We start from the raw sequence: 23495 nt of genomic DNA on the forward strand, positions 1-23495 counted from the left end.
TATATACAGTATATTAAAGGGAGGATCTGTAAGGAATGACAAATGCCATCAAATTTAAAGGGGCGGTTAACTTGTTTTGTATTTTTTCTGACGGTGTTTGGGTTATTTTTTGCTTAGTCACTAAAGATTAGTGTGCATGGGAGTCCTAAACCGATCTCTTGGAAGTCTATAAAAGTCACACACAAGTCATTTATTGCTGCAGGTGAAAGGCAGACATGATAATGCGCATTATAGTTGTGTACTTATCAGTATAATAACCTGCTCAGAGCATGGGGTGCACCCTTCCTTTACATCTACTCGTACTAGAGTCAAGGCGGCATTGGCATGGGGTTGGATACAAATTTATTCATGGGCTGGTATAGCAATTCATGACAGCGGAAGGTCATTACTGGGTGCCAAAACTAATGAATGACCCCCAAATGCTGCAAAATGGGGGAACCATAAGGTACGGGGAGACATATTTCTGTGGACATCACCTTTAGACTGTGATTTGTCCAACGGAAGGGGTGCAAATCACAGTGGGCGCCTCTTTTTCCGTCGTAAATCCTGATATATTGTTTTGCTCTCTTGTGATTTGTGCCCGTTTGTAACGCCAACATTTTAATTTTCTTGTATTGTTTTCCAGTATACTGTCAGAATTTTGCACCAAACTTTAAGGAAAGCGAGATGAATGTCATAGCCGCAGATATGTGCACCAACGCCCGCAGAGTGCGCAAGCGTTGGCTCCCCAAAATAAAATCTATGTTGCCAGAAGGCATGGAGATGTATCGCTCCGTCATGGGTGCCACAGCCGCTGGGGTCACACTAGAGTCTGATTTCCAGCCGAGTCCGGCGCAGGCGTTTGAGCAACGAATCTACGCGGAGCGTAGAAGCGATTCCGGCGCCATAGTCTCTTTGAGAACTAACGCAGCAAACATTGACCTCACCAATAGCTCCAACCCTCCGTTCGAACAGAACCAGGAGGCCGAGGGTGCAACCGGCTCCGTCATCCAAGAGGTTGGTGGCACTGATCCATTGGCACCCGAAAACCAGAGCACACCTCCGCCACCGTTTGAACAAACCTCGGGCTCTACTAGCAGGCCAGAAACCCCGGTGAGAAGACAAGACGCCGCCTACAGTGGGACATTATAAAAAAAGAAGCGAGAAGACGGCCGAGCATCCGGACCTATAAGGGATGTGTAATATTAGCACTGCTTGCATGAATTACTAATACGAAACAAATGTGATCAGCCACTTACCCTCAGAACTGCTACTTCTGCCTGACTAAAATGTGATTTTTATTCTGCTTGTATTAAAAACAAAAGAAAAAAGAGAAAAACTAAAAAAAAAACATGCAAAAAGAAAAATGCGAAGGAAAAAAATAATCGCATTCGTTATACTGTAAATTTACCGGGTCGAAAGTGGCCACCTTAGATAAGACAAAAACGGGCTCCTTTTTAAAAAAGAAAAAAAAAAAGAACTTACTCTAATGAATGCATCCATTAGTTTTTTCTCTTCCAACCAGGTTGAACGATCAATCATTCAAAAGCACGTAAGGAAAAAAAAAAACTAATAAAAAAAACAATATAATCAGCGCCATTCATCTGTTGACGGGTAAAACAGATGTCACCATCACTTACATCAGTCATCCAAGGTAGAGGACCTAATGGGAGTTGGAATCTACTGAACAAGTCTAGGTGCCATGACGTGGTATTTTTGTACAATGGAGATTAATTGGGTTTTGCTTTTTTTTTTCATTTATTTATTTTTTTTTACTTCTTCTCTTGCATTACAACTAATGTAACTGCTTCTGACAACCGGTGCTTTAATGTGGCTTGTTTTATGGTGCATTTTACTTCAATAGTCTATCAGATGAGCGTAAAGGATGACTGCAACAGGTGAAGAGTGTGTTCATCTTTTGAAAGACAGTGACCTGTTTATTCTCATTATTACTAGTGAGAACAGGGCTAGTCACTTGAAGTTGGGCAAAGACAGAATATCAAGTAAATGATCGAATTATGGTATGATGGAAACAGCAGGAAACTTTTGAACTGACGTTGTGGGCAGCAGTAACCTTTCATTCTCTTGATTGATTGTGAGAAGACGGCTAAATAAGACTGGACTAGTTTCTTAAAGCGGATAAAGATAGAATATCTAGTAAGTGCACATGTTCTGGTAAACAGCAGGAGATTTGTGAGCTGACTTTGTGAGCAGCAGTGTCATTTAGACCTGTTTTCATAATCAACAATGGGAATGAGACATGAATAGTTTCATAAAGCATGAAAATATAGAATATCATAGTGAATGGACATGGTATGGGAAAGAGGATATCAGCAGGAGATCTGTGAGCTGACTTTGTGAGATGCAGTGACTTGTCATTTCCATAAATGGTTTATGAAGACAGGGCTCAATGAGACAGAACTAGGGATATAAAGCAGGAAAAGATAGAATAAAGAAGATGGGCAATTGTGGGAAAGAGAACAGCAGGAGATGTGTGTGAGCTGACTTTGTTGCCTGCAGTGACCTGGCTTTCTGATGATTGATTATGAGGTCAGAGCTGGGGTTATAAAGCATGAAAATGCAGAATATTTTTAATTCTTTGAAATGATGACTGCAGAGGGAGATGAGTAAACTGATTTTGTATGCGACAGTGACCTAACTAAATGTGATTATATTAGCGAGAACAGGGCAGCATGTGAAAAAGATATTACAGCATCAGGAGGGGAGTGATACGAAGTGTTAGAAGCCATAGAAAATTCCAGAAGTTTCGGAATAGTTTATTTAAAAAAAAATTATGCCTAACACACTTCTTTATTATAATGAAAGTCATATATGTATCTTTTTCTGCAAATATATGCACTTTTAACAGATCCGCAAGCCATTTTCACATCCCAGTGTTTGTATTTCTGCTTTTTAGGTAGGTAGACAGACAAATAAAAACATGGCTGAACTTCATGGGGTGTCAGCCAATTTTTGCTACCTATATCAAGCTAGTATCGATAGACATATACAATACCAGTTCTGGCCTAAACTATAGTAATCTAGGGTTAGTGGTGTTGCTCAAGAACGATGGTGGCCACAATCTAGATTTAGGATTTTGGGAATGTGGTCCAGAAATTAATTGAAGAACTTTTATGTGATTGTCAATGATTTATCCACAAATTTGAAATATCTGTAAAATGGGATTTCCGATAGAATATAGGAAAGTTGCTCCTACGAAGATGGAACAAGTGTCCTCAAAATATGTTGGGTATTGACCGATTCTTATAAATTTAGCCTGACTTTTTGAACATCATTGTAAGTGCTAGACTCAAAAAGGTCTTTTTCTTGGTTGAATGGACTACAGACCATGTGAAATTTGTGGAGAACAGATAGGACTTTGGTCTTGTTGTTCCATTATTTCAGCTGGGTCTTTGGCATGAGATATAAACCAGCCATCAGTCTTATGACCCAATCTGTTGTCCAGTTCTTCCTTTTCTCGATAGCATTGCAAACATTTACAACCATGCGCAGTCAAAAATTGCCTGGAAGATAAGAGGACCCTATTGTCTAATCTTGACATAGACTTTAAGTTATAGGTGACTACTAGAAAGAAAAATACACCATGGCAGATTTTGCATTAAAGCACATGGACTACATTTGGTGAAAAGTCAAATTCATCAATTTTGGCCACCACTTTCCTCATGCCTGTGAGCAGCTATAGAGTCAAGAGTTGAGATTTTGATATTGTTGGTACTGGCACTTGGTTTGCACATTGTAGGTCTTGGTTTGAAGAGTTCTACTAGCTTATGGAAACTTGGTTTCTGGTTTTAACCTGAATGGCTTATTGCTAATAGTGATTTGTTTGGGATTCTGATTGGAGGTTCTGGAATTAAGGTTGTAGACCCAAAGCCTTGGACTTTTAGTTGAGAGTCTTTAGTTGAGAGTCTTTGTTTGACTGTTGTGGAACTTCACCTGGTCTTTCAATCAACACTAGGTTGACTGCTATAGAAGGTAGGTTGGACTTGCCTATTTGTCAATTATAACCTCAACTTACCGGTTTGAAGGTTTGGCTTGAAGTTGTCACCACAGATAGGATGGCCTTTGAGGGCTTTAGGCTTGGTGATTGCTTATTTTATTTCTTATTACACATGTCCTTGGTTTATATGTCTCACATATAACGTAGTCATCCAAAATTAGGTGTTTATCTCTACGGCAAGGGTAAAATGTAATCTGCAAAACTTCTCGAAGGATAGTATTTGAACCTTGCTAACACAGCACCAGGCTATCCTCAAAATGGATTGAGTACTTTAATTTGTCATGTAAGAGCAGTTTATTGATTTGATATCAGTCTTAATGTATATTTTAGAAACCTCCCCACCCTGTTTTCTGCATTTGGATACCTCCCAAGTTTTGACAAATTAATGGAGTCTGCCTGCATTTCCCAGAATCCAATGGGAGCCCTTCAAATAAGGTAGTATCAGGTCACACCATCAAGATCCTCTCTCGGGCGCCATGTGTTCAGTCAGATTTTATGATGTAAAAGCACTTTATTAATGGGGGGAAAAATGTTTATAGGCTGTGGGTACTTCTTGCCCGTAAAGCCCAAACATTGATGATTGGTAAGATTGAAGGAGGTCTTGCTTGAGTGAATTAAGCTTTTTTTTTTCAAAGAACATATAGATGACGAAGCAGAAGCTCGTTTTTGGGAAAATTTTGTAAGAATCTAATCGAATTTTCTTAGTCACAAAGTTAGAAGAAGCATCTTCTTTTGGGACCATAACACAAAGTTAATCCGTCATTTGTTGGAGATGCAAGGTTTTGGGACTTCAGGACTTGGGTTTGGGCCATAGTCAACCATTCTATTTATGAGAGCCTACTTTTGATTTCATTTGAGATACAGGACTGTTTTGTTGGCCCAACTAAAGCAAACTTTGTTGGGCTCCTTGGATTTTACTGACATCTTTTTTGATACAAGACTGTTTTTTTGGCCCAACTAAAACACTTTGGTGGGCTTTTTGGGTCCTACTAGTTATTGTGCAATGTTGAGGACCATACAGGACTGGAACTGGATATGTTTTTGTATCATTATAGCACTTATCCCAGTCCATTTTTAACATTTTTTTCTTGATTTCTAATTGTTTAAATGGTGTTCCTGAAGTTTGGTGGACTCCCCACGCTATACCGTACAGGTGATCAACTTTGCGTCTTATTAACGTGGCAGTATTATGACTTAAGTTCCAAAAAATGGAATTGACCACATCTTGATGCCTCGTCCCATTTTTCCTTTTGCCCTACTAATTGGAGCCATAATGCGTCCATGTTAATAAAAGCCTACACAGCTCACTATCGGATGTCTGTTTCTTGGCTACTTCTTCTCTTATATTTCCATTTTAAAGCTCTACCCAACCCTGTTACAAAATGTGCACAAATTAGAAAGGACCAAAATATGTTGTGTATCCAAGCCCTAGACAAAGCTGTCGGGAAAGGAAAAAGCCTTCTAAAAGTCTCAGGAGGTAAAAAGCGTTGAGTTCTTTAAGCTGATACCAATAAATGTATCTCTTACTGGCTTTACTGATTACAGGTACTTCTAGCAGCATAGGCACAAATTACCAGATCTTAATATACGTGTATGGGACAAATGAAAAAAACAATGTACCTCCTTGCACAGTGTATCTTGACAGTGGTATCTGCAGTGCAGGTATTAGTATAGCAGAAGATCAATAAGGTTAAACCAAAGCGGTATTAATCTGTAGTGTCTAAAAAATAAAGCACTTATATTGGGAGTGAAACGCGTGTGTGTGGTGTAAATGATCATGATCTGTGAATTAATGGGAATTCTACGGAATGGCCTTGAATGTATAATACATGAGTTTTTTGTACGTCCTTTCCACCCCCAATTTCATTAGTCCAATAAGGAAATGTTTGGGCCCCCAGGGGCCGATTTTTAGAATAAAGTTGACTTCTTGCACAGACTCAATAAAAAGAGAGGAGGGGTATTGACAGGCACCTTGCACAATGGGAGAGAAGAGTATATATATATTTTTATTTAGCTCATTTCTTCCTGAACATATATTTGATTTTAGGAAAGCAGAAAATGTAGGATAAAAAGTGTTTAAAAAAATAAATAAAATGTGAATGGTTTAGGACTTGCGGATGTCCCTCCTGACTTACGTGAGAAATTTTGCACTAACGTTTTCTGTGTGTCAAGAGTTAATAATGTTCGGCAAAAACGCGGAGTGGATGAAATTTCGCAAAAAAAAAAAAAAAAGTTGGTATCGAATGTACAAAGAATCGTGATTGTACGGACTTTCCTGAGTGCCTTAGAGGATTCTTTTTTTTTTTTTGCTAAAAATACGTGAAAATTTAAAAAAAAAAATGAGTTCCTCTATGTCTGTGGGTGGAAGGTCAAAATAATTCTTCCTAAAGGGATTGAATAAACTTTTATTAAATCCCTCCTGTTTACAACTGTTTGAATAGCCAGATGTGGGCTGAATATTAGTGAAAGAAAGGTCTGCCTAATATGACGTTTGTTAGCATTGCAATGCATGTTTTTACTTTTTGGTTTTATTTGTTAGCAATATTAAGAGTATTTGCATGATATAAAAGCACCTTTTTGCACCTAGGTCTTGTAAAGATTTAGGATCTTTAAAAAGGGTTGGTTGCCTTCAGATAACCTTTAGCTTGTATACAGCGGGTCATCCTGCAATAGGTTTTATTTTTATTTACAGGAATTATGGTTTTTCATTGGCTTGGGTGACATGACACTTGCAAATTCTAGCTTGATGGTCACATCATATCTTGTGATATCAATAAAAGACAACCATAATTCACTTAAAGAGAATCGACCATTAAACACACCCCTTTAAAGGGCATCTGTTGGTTATGGGAAAACCCTAAAAAAGGACAGTAGATGCAACTATAATACTTTTCTCAAATATATGTCATTATCAAATCAGATTATTTATCACCTTATTATCGGGGAAAGGTTTTACTTTCACTTTACCGGAGTGAGCACAACATCTTGTGAGACACTTTTGTCTGGGAGATACCAACTCTGAGGGGGTAATGGGAGATTTTTTCCAACATCTGAGTGGTAAAGTAGAGCCTACTGCTCAGATCTGGAGTGATTTTTTTTCCTTAGAATACAATCAGTTTGACCTAAGTAGCTGTTTCTAGCCTCATCCTTCTCCTGCTGCTCCATAGTACGCAGGAATCCATCTTACATTGCCTCTCTTTATAAGAACATTCACCATGAAGAGGCAGGAGTTGGACAACAGCACACATCTCCAGTGTGAAACACAAAAAGCTTCCTCCTCCCCATACATTGGGATCTTTTTGCTCAGAAGAAGGAAGTCTCACACAGCTGTCAAAATATTGAGGCAGCAGAGTGTCAACGCTTAAAGGGCCAGATGTATCACTAAATTAGGGAAGCTTTATTTCCCTAATTTTATGTATTTGATCAAAGTTTTATATTGTAGTCTCCTCTTAATTCATGAAATATTTCAGAAAGGTGATAGGTTAAGTTAGAACAGTGCCTCAAAATGAACTGTGAAACAAATACTAATGGTGTTGCCTGCCCTTTTAGTAAACCTGTTTGTCAGAAGTATCAAGAATGCTTCCTCTTAGGTTTTGGCTCAGTAGAAACTTCTTGCTTCCAATAAGTAAAAAAATTGGGAAAGAACCTACAATGGAACACATTGGTCAAATAGGTTAAGCATGGGAGGGGCTTAATTAACATATTTGTCCAAGATGCCATAATTTAAAGGGACCTGTCTGGTGAATAACTCCCTGTAAAAGGAGAGTCCGTGCAAGCCAAAAGTAATCTGAAGGTTGAAACCCCCTTTAAAGGGGGGACACTATATAATAGGTATCGTTCCCCTTTAATGTTGAGCATTAAACAGAAGCTGAATTCTTGCTGTGTCTTCTTCCTCTGAATTCCACACCCATGTAATGACACTGTACTTTTTTGTTTTATGGTTACACTGCATTATTAAAGGGCACAGTGACCTCCAGTCTCACTTCAACGTGTCTCATTGTCCTGCAGTTACTCTGTATCTGAAGAAATTTAAGTTAATGCCATGAAATTGATATATTTTATGCTCTGTGGATCAGGCAAGAGAAATACGGTCTTTTTTTATTTCTTGCTTGCTCTCCAGAAAGAAACAAGGTCCTCATTGTTCTTTTACAGAAGGCAAAAATTCAGTGTGCCAAGACCGGGTATGGCCTCTCCTCACTAGTCACATTGTATGCGTATGATGTATGCCAATATTATGCCGTTCATATATTCTCCTTTTTCAGAGAGTATTTCTCTTTCTAACCTGTAGGGGTGCTGTCTGTGAAGGATGTTAGACCGTGACCAAAAGTCTATTTATTATTTTTCCTGTATTGTGGTTTGCCAAGAGAAAAGACACTAAATAGTTTAAATGCCATAGAATAAATACCTTGTATTGATCAGCTTTATTAAATTTTGTCTTAAAAACAGTGGGACTTGTAGATTGGGCTACATTATTCATCAGCACATTGTAATTTTTAAGTATATATATTTTTTTGTAAAGCCGCTGTTCTCCTGAATCCGGCGATGTTTCTCTTGTTACTGCTCCTCTTGGTTCCTGAGATATTGGCAATTCTTCCCTGTATATAAACTTAGTCTTGTTAGCCAAGTAGGCAGGATCCTCATTTTCTCTGTGGGTGTTGAGGACGATGCCTCCTTGGCTAGCAAGACTTGGGGGAAGAAAGGACCATATCTCAGGAACGGAGAGGCTCAGGAAGAAAAGAAAAACAGCGTCAGAATCAGGAGAACAGCGGCATTTACACTAAGTAAAAAAATACACATTTATGGGAAATAACGGTTCCCTTTAAATGATAAATTGCAAAATGCATGCATTTTTTTTTTGTTTCTTTCTGGCATCCCAACTGTGCAAAGACATCGTCCTGCTTCTATTCACTTTAATGGGGCTGTGCTGAAGTTCCCTGTGCCGGCAGTGGCCAGGGAGCCTCTGAGCTACAGAATACAGTAAAGGAGATGCAGCGTTATGTCTGCACTGCTGTCCCATTCATTCTTAAAGGGATGGCCTGCATTAGTGATAAGTTTATAAAGTGGGAATACCTCTATGAAGGGGGTTGCAAACTGAGCCAAAGCATCGCCACACTGCAGCTTGCATTTATTAGATAACATAAAGTGTAGTTACTCCCAAAGAACCCACTTATAAGCCCAGGAGAAAATGCCGGCATCTACTTACAGGCTTATTTAAAAAAAAGTTATTCCCTACCCATACGATGGGGATAACACGGGACCCCTCAGTGTTCACAAGATCAAGGCTGGCAGATTGATTATAGTGAGAACCAAAGGGTCTTCAATTTGTGCAGTACCACAACAAAGCTGGAGGAGCACCAGTAGAAGACCTCTGTGTTACACCATGTAGGAGTTTTTATGGGGTAATTATTAGCATTGAGATCAATTGGGACTCAAAAGAGAAGTCTATATTAAAGGGCATTTCCAGCTGGAACAGAAAAAAAATAGAGGTTCCTGTGTTTCTTCAGAGAGGTTGTGTTGTTTTAACCTCTTTTTAAAGAGTTATTCCAACCCACAAAATATCAAATTCTACCATATCTGAGATTGAGACTCTGGATCCCTGAGAAAGGGACTCTGCATCACATCTTGAATGGTGTGGTGCTCTACTAATCAGTCCCATAGACAATGAATAGCACAGAGGTGGTTGAGCTTGCACACCTCGACTCCATACAAGATGGAGCTGCAGAGTCACATTTTGGGATCTAGGATATTTTTTTAATAGCCCTTTAAAATGGGGTTACGTTAGTAAAAGACCCCTTCATATCATTAAGACCCTCACTAGGTTTTGTGCTTCATTTGGAAGTACCCCTTAATTTGGACATAACATCATTTGAGCCCATAAAATTCACTGACCATTACCTAAGAAACCATCCTACGTGGTCTTCAACCGGTGATCCTCCAGCTTTGTTATGGAGCATGCCGGGAGTTATATTTTTCACAACAAAGCTTGGAGGCCTCTTGGTTTTCAGCGTGCTCAATCTCTTCCAGCATTTTTCACATGATGGGCGATGAAACGTGACACACGTGATACTATTTTAAGCGAATAATGGCACAACGTCGTCTAAATATTTTGACTTGAAGACTTGGATGGCATCGAATTAGAGTACAACATTAATCCTCCGGACACGATGTTTATGGAGGAAAGACATTGTAGGTTTTTAGGGGTGGTTTCGGTTGAGCCTAGTACTGTATTTCATGACTGTTAGATGCGGACTTCGCAGATCCACTGCAGAGTTACTACCATCCGGTCTCGATTTGCTTTATTATAGGTTTTTTTAATGATGTTTTCTGTTCCATCCACTGGTACGTATGAGCTGTTACTATGTATAGTTCAGACTGTTATTTTGTAACCATGGCTTTCCTAATATACAAAATGATGGGGAAAACATTTCCAAAAAATAAACTTAAGATTGGTCAGAAGTGTTTTCATATCATGGACGAGAGAGAAAAAAAACAACAAAGGCTTCATCAGACATGACCATTCATTGTAAGATGCTTTGTAAAATTCACATTTACAGAATAATAAAGTCGATTGAAATTAAACTTTGGGCTCGTTCTTAGTGGTTTGAGTAGTAATAGAAATCTGGAGGGAAATAGCCGTGAGGTCCTTGGCGCCTTATTCCCCTCTGTGTAGTTACTAGCAAAGTGAGGAAATGTGCAGTGTTTCTCTAAGGGGATCTCGGCTTTCAACTTATTCATTCACACAGAATCAGATATTACGGGAACTTCTGATTTGCAATTGTGCGGACATAGATGCATCGGGTAATCTATTATCAGAAATATGTGTAGAAGAAGATGAAGGTGGAGAAGCCCTTTAGCCACTGTCTGATGAAAAGCAATATATAGGTAAAAATTAATGAATTGTTCATTACTGTCTATATTATTGACATTTTTAGTCTACATAAAAAGTAGGGTAACTATAAATCTCACATTACTGATCCTGCGTTACCTCCTTTATTATACTCTAGAGCTGCACTCACTATTCTGCTGGTTAAGTCACTGTGTACATACACTACATTACTTATCCCTGTGCTGATGCCATCCTGTATTATACCCCAGAGCTGCACTCACTATTCTGCTGGTGCAGTCATTGTGTACATTTATTTCATTGCAGCCAATTGGTAAATTCAAAAAAGTTCATTTTTTTTCTCATTAATGTACACTCTGCAACCCATCTTGACTGAAAAAAATGTAGAAATTTTTTGCAAATTTATTAAAAAAGAAAAACTGAAATATCACATGGTCATAAGTATTCAGACCCTTTGCTCAGTATTGTGTAGATGTACCCTTTTGAGCTAGTACAGCCATGAGTCTTCTTGGGAATGATGCAACAAGTTTTTCACACCTGGATTTGGGGATCCTCTGCCATTCTTCCTTGTAGATCCTCTCCAGTTCCGTCAGGTTGGATGGTGAATGTTGGTGGACAGCCATTTTCAGGTCTTTCCAGAGATGCTCAATTGGGTTTAGGTCAGGTCTCTGGCTGGGCCAGACAAGAATGGTCACAGAGTTGTTCTGAAGCCACTCCTTTGTTATTTTAGCTGTGTGCTTAGGGTCATTGTCTTGTTGGAAGGTGAACCTTCGGTCATGTCTGAGGTCCAGAGCAGTCTGGAAGAGGTTTTCATCCAGGATCTCTCTGTACTTGGCCGCATTCATTTCCTTCATTTTCAATTAGTCGTCCTGTCTCTGCAGCTGACAAACACCCCCATAGTATGATGCTGCCACCACTATGTTTCACTGTTGGGATTGTATTGGGCAGGTGATGAGCAGTGTCTGGTTTTCTCCACACATACCACTTAGAATTATCACCAAAAAGTTCTATCTTCATCTCATCAGAGCAGAGAATCTTATTTCTTACAGTCTGGGAGTCCTTCATGTGTTTTTTTTTAGCAAACTCTTTGCAGGCTTTCATATGTCTGGAACTGAGGACAGGCTTCCGTCGGGCCACTCTGCCATAAAGGCCCGATTGGTGGAATGCTGCAGTGATAGTTGACTTTGTGGAACTTTCTTCCATCTCCCTACTGTATCTGTGGAGCTCAGCCACAGTGATCTTGGGGTTCTTCTTTACCTCTCTCACCAAGGCTCTTCTCCCACTATTGCTTAGTTTGGCTGGTGACGACCAGGTCTAGGTAGACTTCTGGTTGTCCCAAATTTCTTCAAATTAAGGATTATGGAGGACACTGTGCTCTTAGGAACCTTGAGTACTGCACAAATTCTTTTGTAACCTTGGCCAGATCTGGTGCCTTGCCACAATTCATTCCGTCTCTGAGCATCTTGGCCAGTTCCTTTGAACTCATGATTCTCATTTGGTCTGACATGCACTGTGAGCTGTGAGGTCTTGTATAGACAGGTGTGTGCCTTTACAAATCAAGTCCTATCAGTTTAATTAAACGCAGCTGGACTCCAATGAAGGAGTAGAACCATCTCAAGGAGGATCACAAGGAAATGGACACCATGTGACTTAAATAAGAGTGTCTGAGCAAAGGGTCTGAATACTTATGACCATGTGATATTTCTGTTTTTCTTTTTTAATAAATTTGCAAAAATGTCTATATTTCTGTTTTCTTTTCAGTCAAGATGGGGTGCAGTGTACAGTAATGAGAAAAAAATGAACTTTTTTGAATTTACCAAATGGCTGCAATGAAACAAAGAGTGAAAAATGTAAAAAGGTCTGAATAATTTCCGTACCCACTGTACATTACATTACTGATCCTGTACTGATCCTAAGTTACATCCTGTATTATACCCCAGAGCTGCGCTCCCTATTCTTCTGGTGCAGTCACTGTGTACATACATTACATTACTGATCCTGTACTGATCTTGAATTACATCCTGTATTATACTCCAGAGCTGCACTCCCTATTCTGCTGAATTTAACACTACAGAAGTCACTTGGTAGTCCTGGACTATAGATATTCCTTAAAAGATGGGACTGATTTGGGATTTTTTTATAGCTGGTGTAGAAGCATTTCTTCTTCTTGGCCACTTGTTTGAGTTTTATCTACTCTTCTAATAAGTAGATTCTGGGATTATAGAAAACCCCCCCAGCAAGGAGGGAATCTCAAGTGCATCAGGAATGGGGTTTTCTTGTACCATGGGGGGCTGCCTCTAAGATCACCCCACTGTTTAGAAAGGATTATTCTGCATATAACAAAAATTTCTCCTCCTTCATGACATAAGCCTCTGCCAGTAATTCTGTGGCTTACAGATCATGCTGGGACTTTAGGCTCATGTCTTCCAGGTGTAAGTGTTTGCCTTTAGACCAGCATCCAGCAATACGTTGAGACCTCTTTATTTTCTACCCTCACTCATAGGTTATTATATCATTGTTCCATCCGATTAAATAAACCCTTCTCTTCTAGTTAATGTGTAACTGCGACTCCCACAAGCTGGATTTCACACAGAGATAAAGCGGGCGCCGTGGCCGGACCTCACGTAACAAGACATTCTTTGAATAGAGATACAGTTTATGGTTTAGTTTACACAGGTGACCAAACATGAATGTATGACACAGCAGAAAAGGAGATCAATTTATGTAGAGAAGTAAAAAAAAAATGCTGAGCTATGTGCCGAGGGGCGAAGCTCAGAAACTAAAGGAGCCCCAGGTGCTGGCCCTCTGACATGGCAAAGACCTTTAGTCCTAGAGCAAACTGAACTTTTATCCAAGGTGAAGGAAAGACTCTTTACTTTGCGTGACTACTGAGGCTCGGAGAAGGGGATATCAAGATCATATACAAAAAATGTCCTCCAAGGGGTTGGAAGAGAGGCCTACTACGTCTGCTTCCATCACTGGGATATTGAACACTCAAGGCAGTTAACATGGACCAACATGAAACAGTACCAAGGTAGAGGTGGATGAGTGGTCACTTGACTAAGTTGGGTGCTCCTAGTTTGATTTTGCTATGGAGCTGTGCATCTCAGAGGAAAGAAGTTTAGGTATTTAAGTATAAATCCTAGAGACCTTCAGAAGAAAAATGTGACTCCCTGGCTACTAGAAGAGTTGGCCAATCTCCTGGGCAATGCCAAAACTTCCTCGAGACCAACACTTTTGGACGACTCCTTGAGTGAATGCTCCATCATGGCGTCCAATATGGGCTTTCGAAGGACGAGTGTTGGAAATAGGGAATTGACTTGGAGTGGCCTCTACAAAAAGGTTGACTTTGAACCTATAGGTATTTTACCAGGAACCTAAGTACCCTTAAATCTTTCCATAATAGGACTGAGTACAGGGGGGCCATGCCAAGGAAATTACATTTCTAATGGGTTCCTTATAAGATGACTTTATACGATAGGCTCTAAAATTCAAGTGGGTAAGAACAGTGATGCTTCCCAAATCAATGCCACGGATTAATTAGAAAATGGGTGCAAAAGCCCTGCCTGGTTGGCATTGCCCATCTCATTTCTATGCAGAGGTTTGGTTATAGGATGGGTGTTTTTCTACAAGGGGATTATGTAGGCAGCAGGATAATATTTTTGTGCACTCACCGGTTCCTCTAATTTCCTTGTCTCCACATCAGTTGCCAGTACAAAGAGGCTCAGCATGAAACTAAATCTTAATTAACCTAATAGCATACTGGCCATTAGCAACACTTGATACGTACCTGGCAAAGTGTTGTGTTGCGTCTGGTTTGTGACATGAAAGTAATATAGATGTGTGGGATAAGCGTATTACGGGCGCCAAGTTGGCTTCTCTTACCAAAGTTCCATTTTATTCTGTCAGCAGCTTCCAGCGTTTCCATGAATCATTTTGACTATTCATCTGTACCCGCTGTTGGCATATACAGTACACCGCACACTGTTGGTATACAATGTTGCCACTTTTTTTTAAATTGCAAGCTACTGTTTCCTGTAAGAGGAATACGCAGGATGTGAATCACTGGTAGATTACTTGTACCAGTGACTCAGGGAAGTGGGTGAACTTTTAAAATTGCATCTGTTTGTCTAAGGTAGCCCATGGCATGGCTCCTGCAGGGGCACAACTACCGGGTATGGGTGCTGAAATGTTGCTGTTTGGCAGCAATGCCTATGTAAAGAGGCAACCAAGGGCATGTGGCCACGTATCAAGCAGGAATGGCTAGTGCAAAATAAAGAAGAGAACCATAACCGATGGCCCTTGCTGTTAATTTATGTTGCATGGAAATTTAGATATTCTCAAGACTATCATTAGTGATACAATGGGGAAATGTGCTTGATTGATGTCACTAACCTGTCTCTGCTCCAGCACCAGCCCTGCTCCCTTCCCCTATTACTTAAGTTGCCCATTGAGCTCCTGTAACAATCACCATAGGCCTTTTGAAGTCAACACAGACAATTGTGTGTGTCTTGAGTATTCAGTTATCATTTGTGTTTGCCTCACCATTCAGTCCTCTCAGCTGGCAATTATCTCTTCAGCAAGCTCATGCTTTGTTTCTTTACAATCTGCATTTACTCCCTGGCTCAGACCTGCTGATTAGTCCTTCACCTGTAGTAAGCTTAAACTCTTCACTGGAACTGTTCACACTTTAAAGGCTGCTGCAACATTGTGTTTCAGCAAAGCAAGCAAGTATTCAGTGTACCTTTTCATCTCTGCTGCTTTTGTCCCTGTCCAGGAGCATCTTCCTGCTGATAGAAATCAACTCTGCCTTTAATAATTTGCTGCAACCTTTGGACAGACTATACATCTATAGCAGTGTTTCTCAAACTCCAGTCCTCACGGACCCCACGGGTCGTGTTTTCAGGATTTCCTTAGAGTTGCACAGGTGAGAGAATTGCTGATGCCTTGATGATACTTCCACCATCTGTGCAATAATAAGGAAATCCTGAAAACATGACCCGTGGGGTCCGTGAGGAGTGGAGTTTAGGAAACACTGATCTATAGCCACTGTCTATGTCTGCACTTCTGACGCCATGTCTTTATACATGGTAACATAGTATTTAATGTTGAAGGAAGACTTTCAGTCCATCTAGTTCAACCCATAGCCTAACATGTTGATCCAGAGGAAGGCAAAAAAAAAACCCATGTGGCAAACACTAAGCTCCACATTGGGGAAAAAAATTCCTTCCAGACTCCACATACGGCAATTAAACTAGTTCCCTGGAACAGCACCCTTTCAAGGAATCTGGTGTATATACCCTGTAATATTATACTTTTCAAGAAAAGCATCCAGGCCCTTCTTAAATTTTAGTAGGGAATCACTCATTACAACATCATATGGCAGAGAGTTCCATAGTCTCACTGCTTTTACAGTAAAGAATCCGCATCTGTGAGTATGCTTAAACCTTCTTTCCTCCAGACGTAGAGGATGCCCCCTTGTCCCCGTCACAGGTCTAAGAGTAAAAAGATCATTAGAAAGGTCTCTGTATTGTCCCCACATATATTTATACATTGTAATAAGATCACCCCTAAGCCTTCGATTCTCCAAACTAAATAACCCCAAGTGTAATAACCTGTCTTGGTATTGCAGACCCCCCCAGTTCCCTAATAACCTTGGTCGCTCTTCTCTGCACCCGCTCCAGTTCAGCTATGTCTGTCTTATACACCGGAGACCAGAACTGTACACAATATTCTAAGAGTGCTCGCACTAGTGACTTATATAGAGGTAAAATTATGTTCTCCTCATGAGCATCTATGCCTCTTTTAAGCATCCCATTATTTTATTTGCCTTTGCAGCAGCTGCCTGACACTGGCCACTAAATGTGAGTTTGTCGTCCACCCATACACCCAGGTCTTTTTCAGTGACTGTTTTGCCCAGTGTTTTACAATTAGGCACATAATTATACATCTTATTTCTTCTGCCCAAGTGCATGACCTTACATTTATCCACATTAAAGCTCATTTGCCATTTATCAGCCCAAGCTTCTAGTTTACATAAATCCTCCTGTAATATAAAATTGTCCTCCTCTGTATTGATCACCCTGCAGAGTTTAGTGTCATCTGCAAATATTGAAATTCTACTGTGTATGCCCCCTACAAGTTCATTAATAAATATGTTAAAAATAAGTGTTTCTTGCTCTGATTGTCTGCCTGTCATCCTGCATATCCTTGCTGTCCTGGTGCTTGCTGAACCATGTGCCAACAGGAAAGTCCTGCTCACTTTGCCATTGCCTTCAGTCCGTGCTGGTCACCCTGACCTTCAGAGAATCCAACCCGCTCAATGGCAAGCTGAAGAACCAACACTCAATTGAAAAGATTTTAGGAAGATCTTGTTGGTAACGCCAACTTTAAGGTATGGTAGTGCTCTTATACTTTGGCACGTGGGTCCAGTAGAAGTCTTCTCAGGTAAAGTGTTGATTGCCTATGCAGCCAAGATAAACTTTTTGGCCAACCACACATGGAAGAAATGTGTATCTTCATCAAGAAGTTTGCATTTCATAATGGCACCAGAGATGGCACTTAACTTGGAAGCTAGGATGCAGAGATCCTTGTTACTATAAGTTTTTTAGGGGTTCTTACTTATGTTTCCTGGCATCTTGACCGTGGTCAATATTGATCGCATTATCTACCAGTGACATATCTTGATCCATTTCCACAGGGCAAAATGATGAACTACCAAATGCCTACTGCTGGATCATCAGTGTCCCTTCAATGATTTCAAGGCTTCCTATTTTACTTACTCTTTTAAAAGGGGTTTTACTCTTTTGAATAAAATCTTTTTATTAAAGGTCTTTTGAAGATCATCTAATTAATGGATATGTTAATCCTAGAAACTCCAGCAATCAGAGCCTGGCACCAGACATTGGTTCTGTGCAGTGTCACCATTGGCAAAATAATGCATTACACAGGGGCCGCTAAAAGGATGAATAGACTGTCTGTGTAATAAATGTTAAAGTTGGAAGAAAACTCCAGGGTCATCTTGTCCATCCTCTTGCTCAATGAAGGATTCACTAAACCATTTCAACAGATGTCTGTCCAGCCTCTGTTTGAAGACTTCCATTGAAGGAGAACTCCTCACCTCTTGTGGCAGCCTGCTCCACTCATTGATCACTCTCACTGTCAAAAGGTTTATTCTAATATCTAATCTGTATCTTCTCCCTTTCAGTTTCATCTCATTGCCTGGTGTGTTTCCATGTGCAAATGAGAATAATGATGATCTCTACACTGTGACATTCCTTCAGATATTTGTAGACGGCTATTAAGTCTTCTCTTCGCCTTGTTTTTTGCAATCTAAACATTCCCAGATCCTTTAACCATTCCTCATAGGACATAGTTTGCAGTCCGCTCACCATCCTGGTAGCTCTTCTCTGAACTTGCTCCAGTTTTTCAATGTCTTTTTTTAAAATGTGGTGCCCAGAGCTGGGCACAGTATTCCAGATGAGGTCTGACCAGGGAGGAGTAGAGGGGGCTAATGACTTCACATGATCTAGACTTTATGCTTCTCTTAATACATGCCCGAACTGTGATTGAATTTTTTGCTTCTGCATCACAATGTTGACTTATGTGCAGTCTGTGATCTATTAGTATACCCAAGTTTTTTTCACTCATCCTGTTGCTATGTTCTATTCCTCCCATTCTATAGATGTTGTTTTCATTTTTCTTGTCCAGATGTAGAATCTTGCATTTCTCCTTGTTTAAATACCATTCTGTTAGTTGTTGCCCATTGTTCATGCTTCTCTAGATCCTTCTGAAACCTCTCTCTGTCTTCTCTAGTGTTAGCTATCTGTCCTAGCTTAGAGAGATACTAAGTGGCTACAAAGATACTCTTCAATTACCCTGCAGTGCCTCTTCTGGTGAAACCAAGAATTACAGAGTGTCCACTGAAAATCAATGGGCATTCTATGTAATGCATGGACATGTTAGGTCCTCCAGTGGAGAGATACTCTTTGCAGCCACTGAGAGCAGAGGTGTCTCTGCTGTCTACCTCCTAGAAGCCACCATACCTAATCTGACATGTTTCTACAGATTTTTTTTCCCTCCAGTTCCCGACTTTCTTTATCTATTAATGCATCATTAATGATAAATACATCTAGTGCCAGCGGCGTGCCATCATCCGTTCTCCTAATGTCATTACATTTATTCAGTGCTTTAAATATGGACATCGTATAATTTATCTGCTCCGTGCCTGAATTTGTCTTTTCTTAGCAAAATGCTCTATTTCTGGGCCTGGCAGGGTGAGAGGAAGCGATAATTCCACAGGGAAGCGTGTCATTTCCACATTCCTCCCTTCTTTTTCTCCCTTAATCTGTTGCTTTCTTTGACTTTCCATAAAACGCGTGGAGTTTCTCCCCTCGCATTACTAAAACCATTCCGGACCTCATTTACTCCCGACTCAATAAAAGCCAGGACTGAATGCAAAATGCCAACGTATGCAACTATGGCGAATATTCCCGGGGTCTGATTTATCCTAAATGGCTTGTTATAATAATCAGACTTTGCCGCCGTAGCGACGCGTTTCTTGCCGACTCAGTATTTTCTTGCAAACGATGCTAAAGCTTTTCACTATTTCAACATGATTACTTATAAACGGCATTTCCAAAATTAGTGCTTTGTTGTACGTGTAGGGGTTGGGGTTGGGGGGATTACGAGCCGTGGAGTGAAGTGGGAAGATAAATGGCTTATTTAGGGAGGTAGAGCTATTGCGCTATAATGCGGCGGGTGAAAACAACCTCTTTTAATAGCTGTATTATGTTTCATTATAATGTAAAGCTATTAGGATTTTTACACATTTATTTCTCTGCATAGATTTGTTAGCCGAGCCCCGGACGAGCGCTCGGCTTCTATAGGAGCCCTGGTGGCTTTTATACAAGGTCTTTTTTTTTATTTTTGCCATCGGGAAAACGGATGGAGCGCAGACCCGATGGGTTTTTAAGCAAGGGAAGGTAAATCATGTAACGTTTGCAGCTTTCAGAGCCGCGCAGCCTGTCAACATCAATTGTGGACTTCCTGGCATTTGCATTCTGCAGTCTTTTGTTTGCCTTCTTGCACATAGAAGTAATTGAATCAGCAGAAAACTCCAAATGTCCTCAGTGTTCCTTTTCACTGGCTGTCTGAACAGGAGTTGTTATCTCTCGCAGACCTGCACATTACTGAGGTTTGTTACTCAGATCAGAGGGAGCTTTTAACCGTTTGGGCAGCTGAGCCGCGTCTGACGGGCTTACACGGCTTTTTGCGTTGCCCATAGATGCCAGTCTGTCCTACAGCTTTAGACTATTTTGGAGTGCCATTCTTAGAGTTTTGCATTGTGCTGTTTTTCTGTTGTTCCTCCTGGCAATGCATCCATTTCCCTTACTAAAGGGGTGGCATCACAAATGTTTTTGCTAAACTTCACAATTTAGTCATAGTTCCACTAGGAGTAATAAAGGAACACCAGGTGCTAAAAAGAGGTGCAAAAGACTTGTGATTAGTGATGAACTTGAGTTTACCAAGGTTGCTCAAGTATACACCGAGTATGGCGGGTGTTCAGGTATGCACCGAGTATGGCGGGTGTTCGGGTATGCACCGAGTATGGCGGGTGCTCGGGTATGCACCAAGTAGCGTGGGTTCTTGAGTGACATGTTTAAGTCCCTGCGGCCACATGGTTCACGGCTGTTAGCCACAAAACATGCGGGGATTACCTGACAAACACGGGCTATTCCCACATGTTTTGTGGCTATCTAACAGCCATGAACCATGTGGGCGCGGGGACTCAAACATGTCACTAGAGCACTCGTGGTACCCAAGCACCCTCGCCAAACTTGAGTAATGAGCACTTGTGCTCATTGCTACTTGTGATATGACAAGGACTATTCTGTAGGTATCTCTACTAAAACTAACCTTTTAAGAAGGCAGACAGATCCCCTATATTCATACTTGACTGATCTCCCAGAATTTTTGGTTGGGCTCCCTAAAAAGCCTCTGAGAAAGCAGGGCTCCTCTAACTCTTCTCACTGTCACGATGTCAAGATGCAGCATCCATCCCATCCCAGAAGGCATCATCGAAAAGTGATCAATGGGCCCAGAAAACTTGGGAAATGGGGCCCAACCCCGATTGTCCTGTCCGTAGACGAACAAATGGCATCTGGGTCCGAGATTTATAGGGCTAAGAGCTCTGTAGGGCCAAGAGCAGTTAAATTCCTTCCTGCTTTGTACACAGCCACCTGGCACAACACTGTGGAGGATGTTGGCATATCACTGATCAGCCATCCACATGGCGGTGATGGGGTACAGAATAATAGCATACAGCGGCCAAATAAAACTGCCCTAAAATGTCCAAATAAATTGCCAACTCGTGAATAGAGCCAGATGCCCCAGCTACAAGGGGAAGTGTCGTCCCAGTCAGTGGGGCTACAACACAATAGTGCCCCTAGTGGTGACACCACCATTTAACTGAAAATCAATCCCTTTAATGAATTTAGTTATAGGTGTATCAAGAGTCACCTGAATTTTGTTATGTACTAAAGAAACAAGAAAAAGGTCCTTGGCATTTACACAATTGTATAACATTGTACACCGCGCTCTGCCCTCCGGTCAGGACTAGCTGCGCCTCTTATGGGACTGGAGTCCGGTACTAACAGTGTTTTTACAATTCACTCAACATACTATAAACATGTGTAATCCTCCATTGTAACGGGAGCCATAAATTGCTTACAAATCTTTATGAGATCCATAAAGGGTTTAATTACTGGGAAAGCCTGATGTCCCCTGCTGGTTGTAAGCGGAATTACAGCAGCAATATCTGTATATGTCTTGTCTCCCTGTTAAAAGAAAAAAAGAGGGTTTATCTTGTTTTTCACACTGAGAGCATTAAAGTCTCCCTGTGTAACATGTACAACATGGGTGGGGTGTCGTCATGAGACAATCATTTTTTTGTATGATTATATTGCAATAATAAAAAAAAAAAACAAATTCTCATTTTCTATTTTTTTTCTGATTTTAGATTATTTTAATTCTATTTTCTGTACTTGAATATGGAGATGAGCTGCGCTGCTTACAGGATTCAGAAATGTGATAAACAGCAGTAAAATGGGCGATAGGAAACAATAGACTTCTATGGGAGAGTGTTGTTGACATGCTCTGTGACCTGTGCAGAGAGGGGGAGGTGAGCTGTGACATCACCTATTGTGAATGGTGGATCCTGTGCTATCTACTGTATATAGAGATGCTATCAGTCATTGTACAGGGGGAGGAGGTGAGCTGTGACATCAGCTATTGTGAATGGTGGATCCTGTGTTATCTACTGTATATAGATGAGTTATCAGTCATTGTACAGGAGGGGGGTGAGCTGTGACATCACCTATTATGAATGGTGGATCCTGTGCTATCTACTGTATATAGAGATGTGTTGTGAACACGTTTGACCTGGCTTCTGAGTTTGGGCTCCCTCTGGTGGTTACTGCTGGTAATGGAGCTGGTTTAGCTGACAGAAGTCAATCACCTGAGCAGGATGATTGGAGGTCAGGTGTTACAGACTAGGGAGATTTAAGTGACCAACCTTCCCTCAGCTCTTGCCGGTGATTTGGTTTGCTTCCTGAGCACATTTTGAAGTTTGCTTGTCTCCTGCTCCGTCCTGCATCTTTCAGATGTTATTTGTCATCTTGAATCTTTTTTTGCATTGGATCCATTTTTGCTTGCCTCTGATTTTTGCTTAGCTGGTGTGTGTTCAGCCCAGTTCCCTGTTGGGACCTGTGCTGGACCCTGTTCCATATGCCACAGCGTATGTTAGTCTTTTTAGTAACCAGTTCACACCAGAGTTCTGATTGGAGAGGTCGTGTGGCCTCAGTATTTTTGCATATCAGATGTGTTGGATTTTTCTTAGGGGGATTCTGCGTGATTGCAGATAGTATCCTTTCCTGTTCTGTTCTATCTAGACAGTTTGGGCCCCATCATTTGCTTACTCTATTCTCTGCCTGTGTTTTGTGCTTCATTTTGTCTCGCCGGCAATATATGTTCGGGGGCTATCTTTTCCTTTGGGGTTCTACTCCGGGGCAGTTTAGCTTTCCCATTTCTCTCTTTAGGCTTAGTTAATTCTGTGGCTGTGCCGAGGAGTCTAGGGCAGTGTAGGTACGTCCCACGGCTAATTCTAGTTGTGTTGTCAGTTTAGGGGTCTGCAATCCGCTAGCTACCAACCTCTCTGGTTATCTGGTTGCCTAGTCTATTCCCCGTTGTCCTCCTCGGTTACCTAATTATAACAGAGATGCTATCAGTCGTTGTACAGGAGGAGGTGAGCTGTGACATCACCTATTGTGAATGGTGGATCCCTGTGTTATCTACTGTATATAGAGTTGTTATCAGTCATTGTACAGGAGGAGGTGAGCTGTGACATCACCTATGGTGAATGTGGTATTATCTATATAAAGATGTTATCTGTTATTGTATTCCTGTCTGTGAGAATGATATACAGTGGGGCAAAAAAGTATTTAGTCAGTCAGCAATAGTGCAAGTTCCACCACTTAAAAAGATGAGAGGCGTCTGTAATTCACATCATAGGTAGACCTCAACTATGGGAGACAAACTGAGAAAAAAAAATCCAGAAAATCACATTGTCTGTTTTTTTTTTCATTTTATTTGCAT

The 23495-nt window shown here is 40.8% G+C and overlaps 1 protein-coding gene across 7 annotated transcripts in view; it reads left to right on the forward strand.

Moving 5' to 3' along the window:
• NACC2 (NACC family member 2) overlaps positions 1-10576 on the forward strand; it is a 232831-nt gene extending 222255 nt beyond the window's left edge. For all 7 annotated transcript variants that reach the window (XM_073541051.1, XM_073541052.1, XM_073541050.1 and 4 more), the window contains one exon: positions 626-10576. In XM_073541051.1, coding sequence (XP_073397152.1) covers positions 626-1131 — 506 coding nt within the window. In that variant the 3' untranslated portion in view covers positions 1132-10576. The remainder of the gene's footprint in view (positions 1-625) is intronic.
• The last annotated feature ends 12919 nt before the right edge of the window (positions 10577-23495 follow it).

The sequence above is a fragment of the Dendrobates tinctorius genome, unplaced genomic scaffold (genome assembly GCF_039654945.1).
Source record: "Dendrobates tinctorius isolate UK_male_01 unplaced genomic scaffold, ASM3965494v1 ptg000120l, whole genome shotgun sequence".
Classification (NCBI taxonomy): domain Eukaryota; kingdom Metazoa; phylum Chordata; class Amphibia; order Anura; family Dendrobatidae; genus Dendrobates; species Dendrobates tinctorius.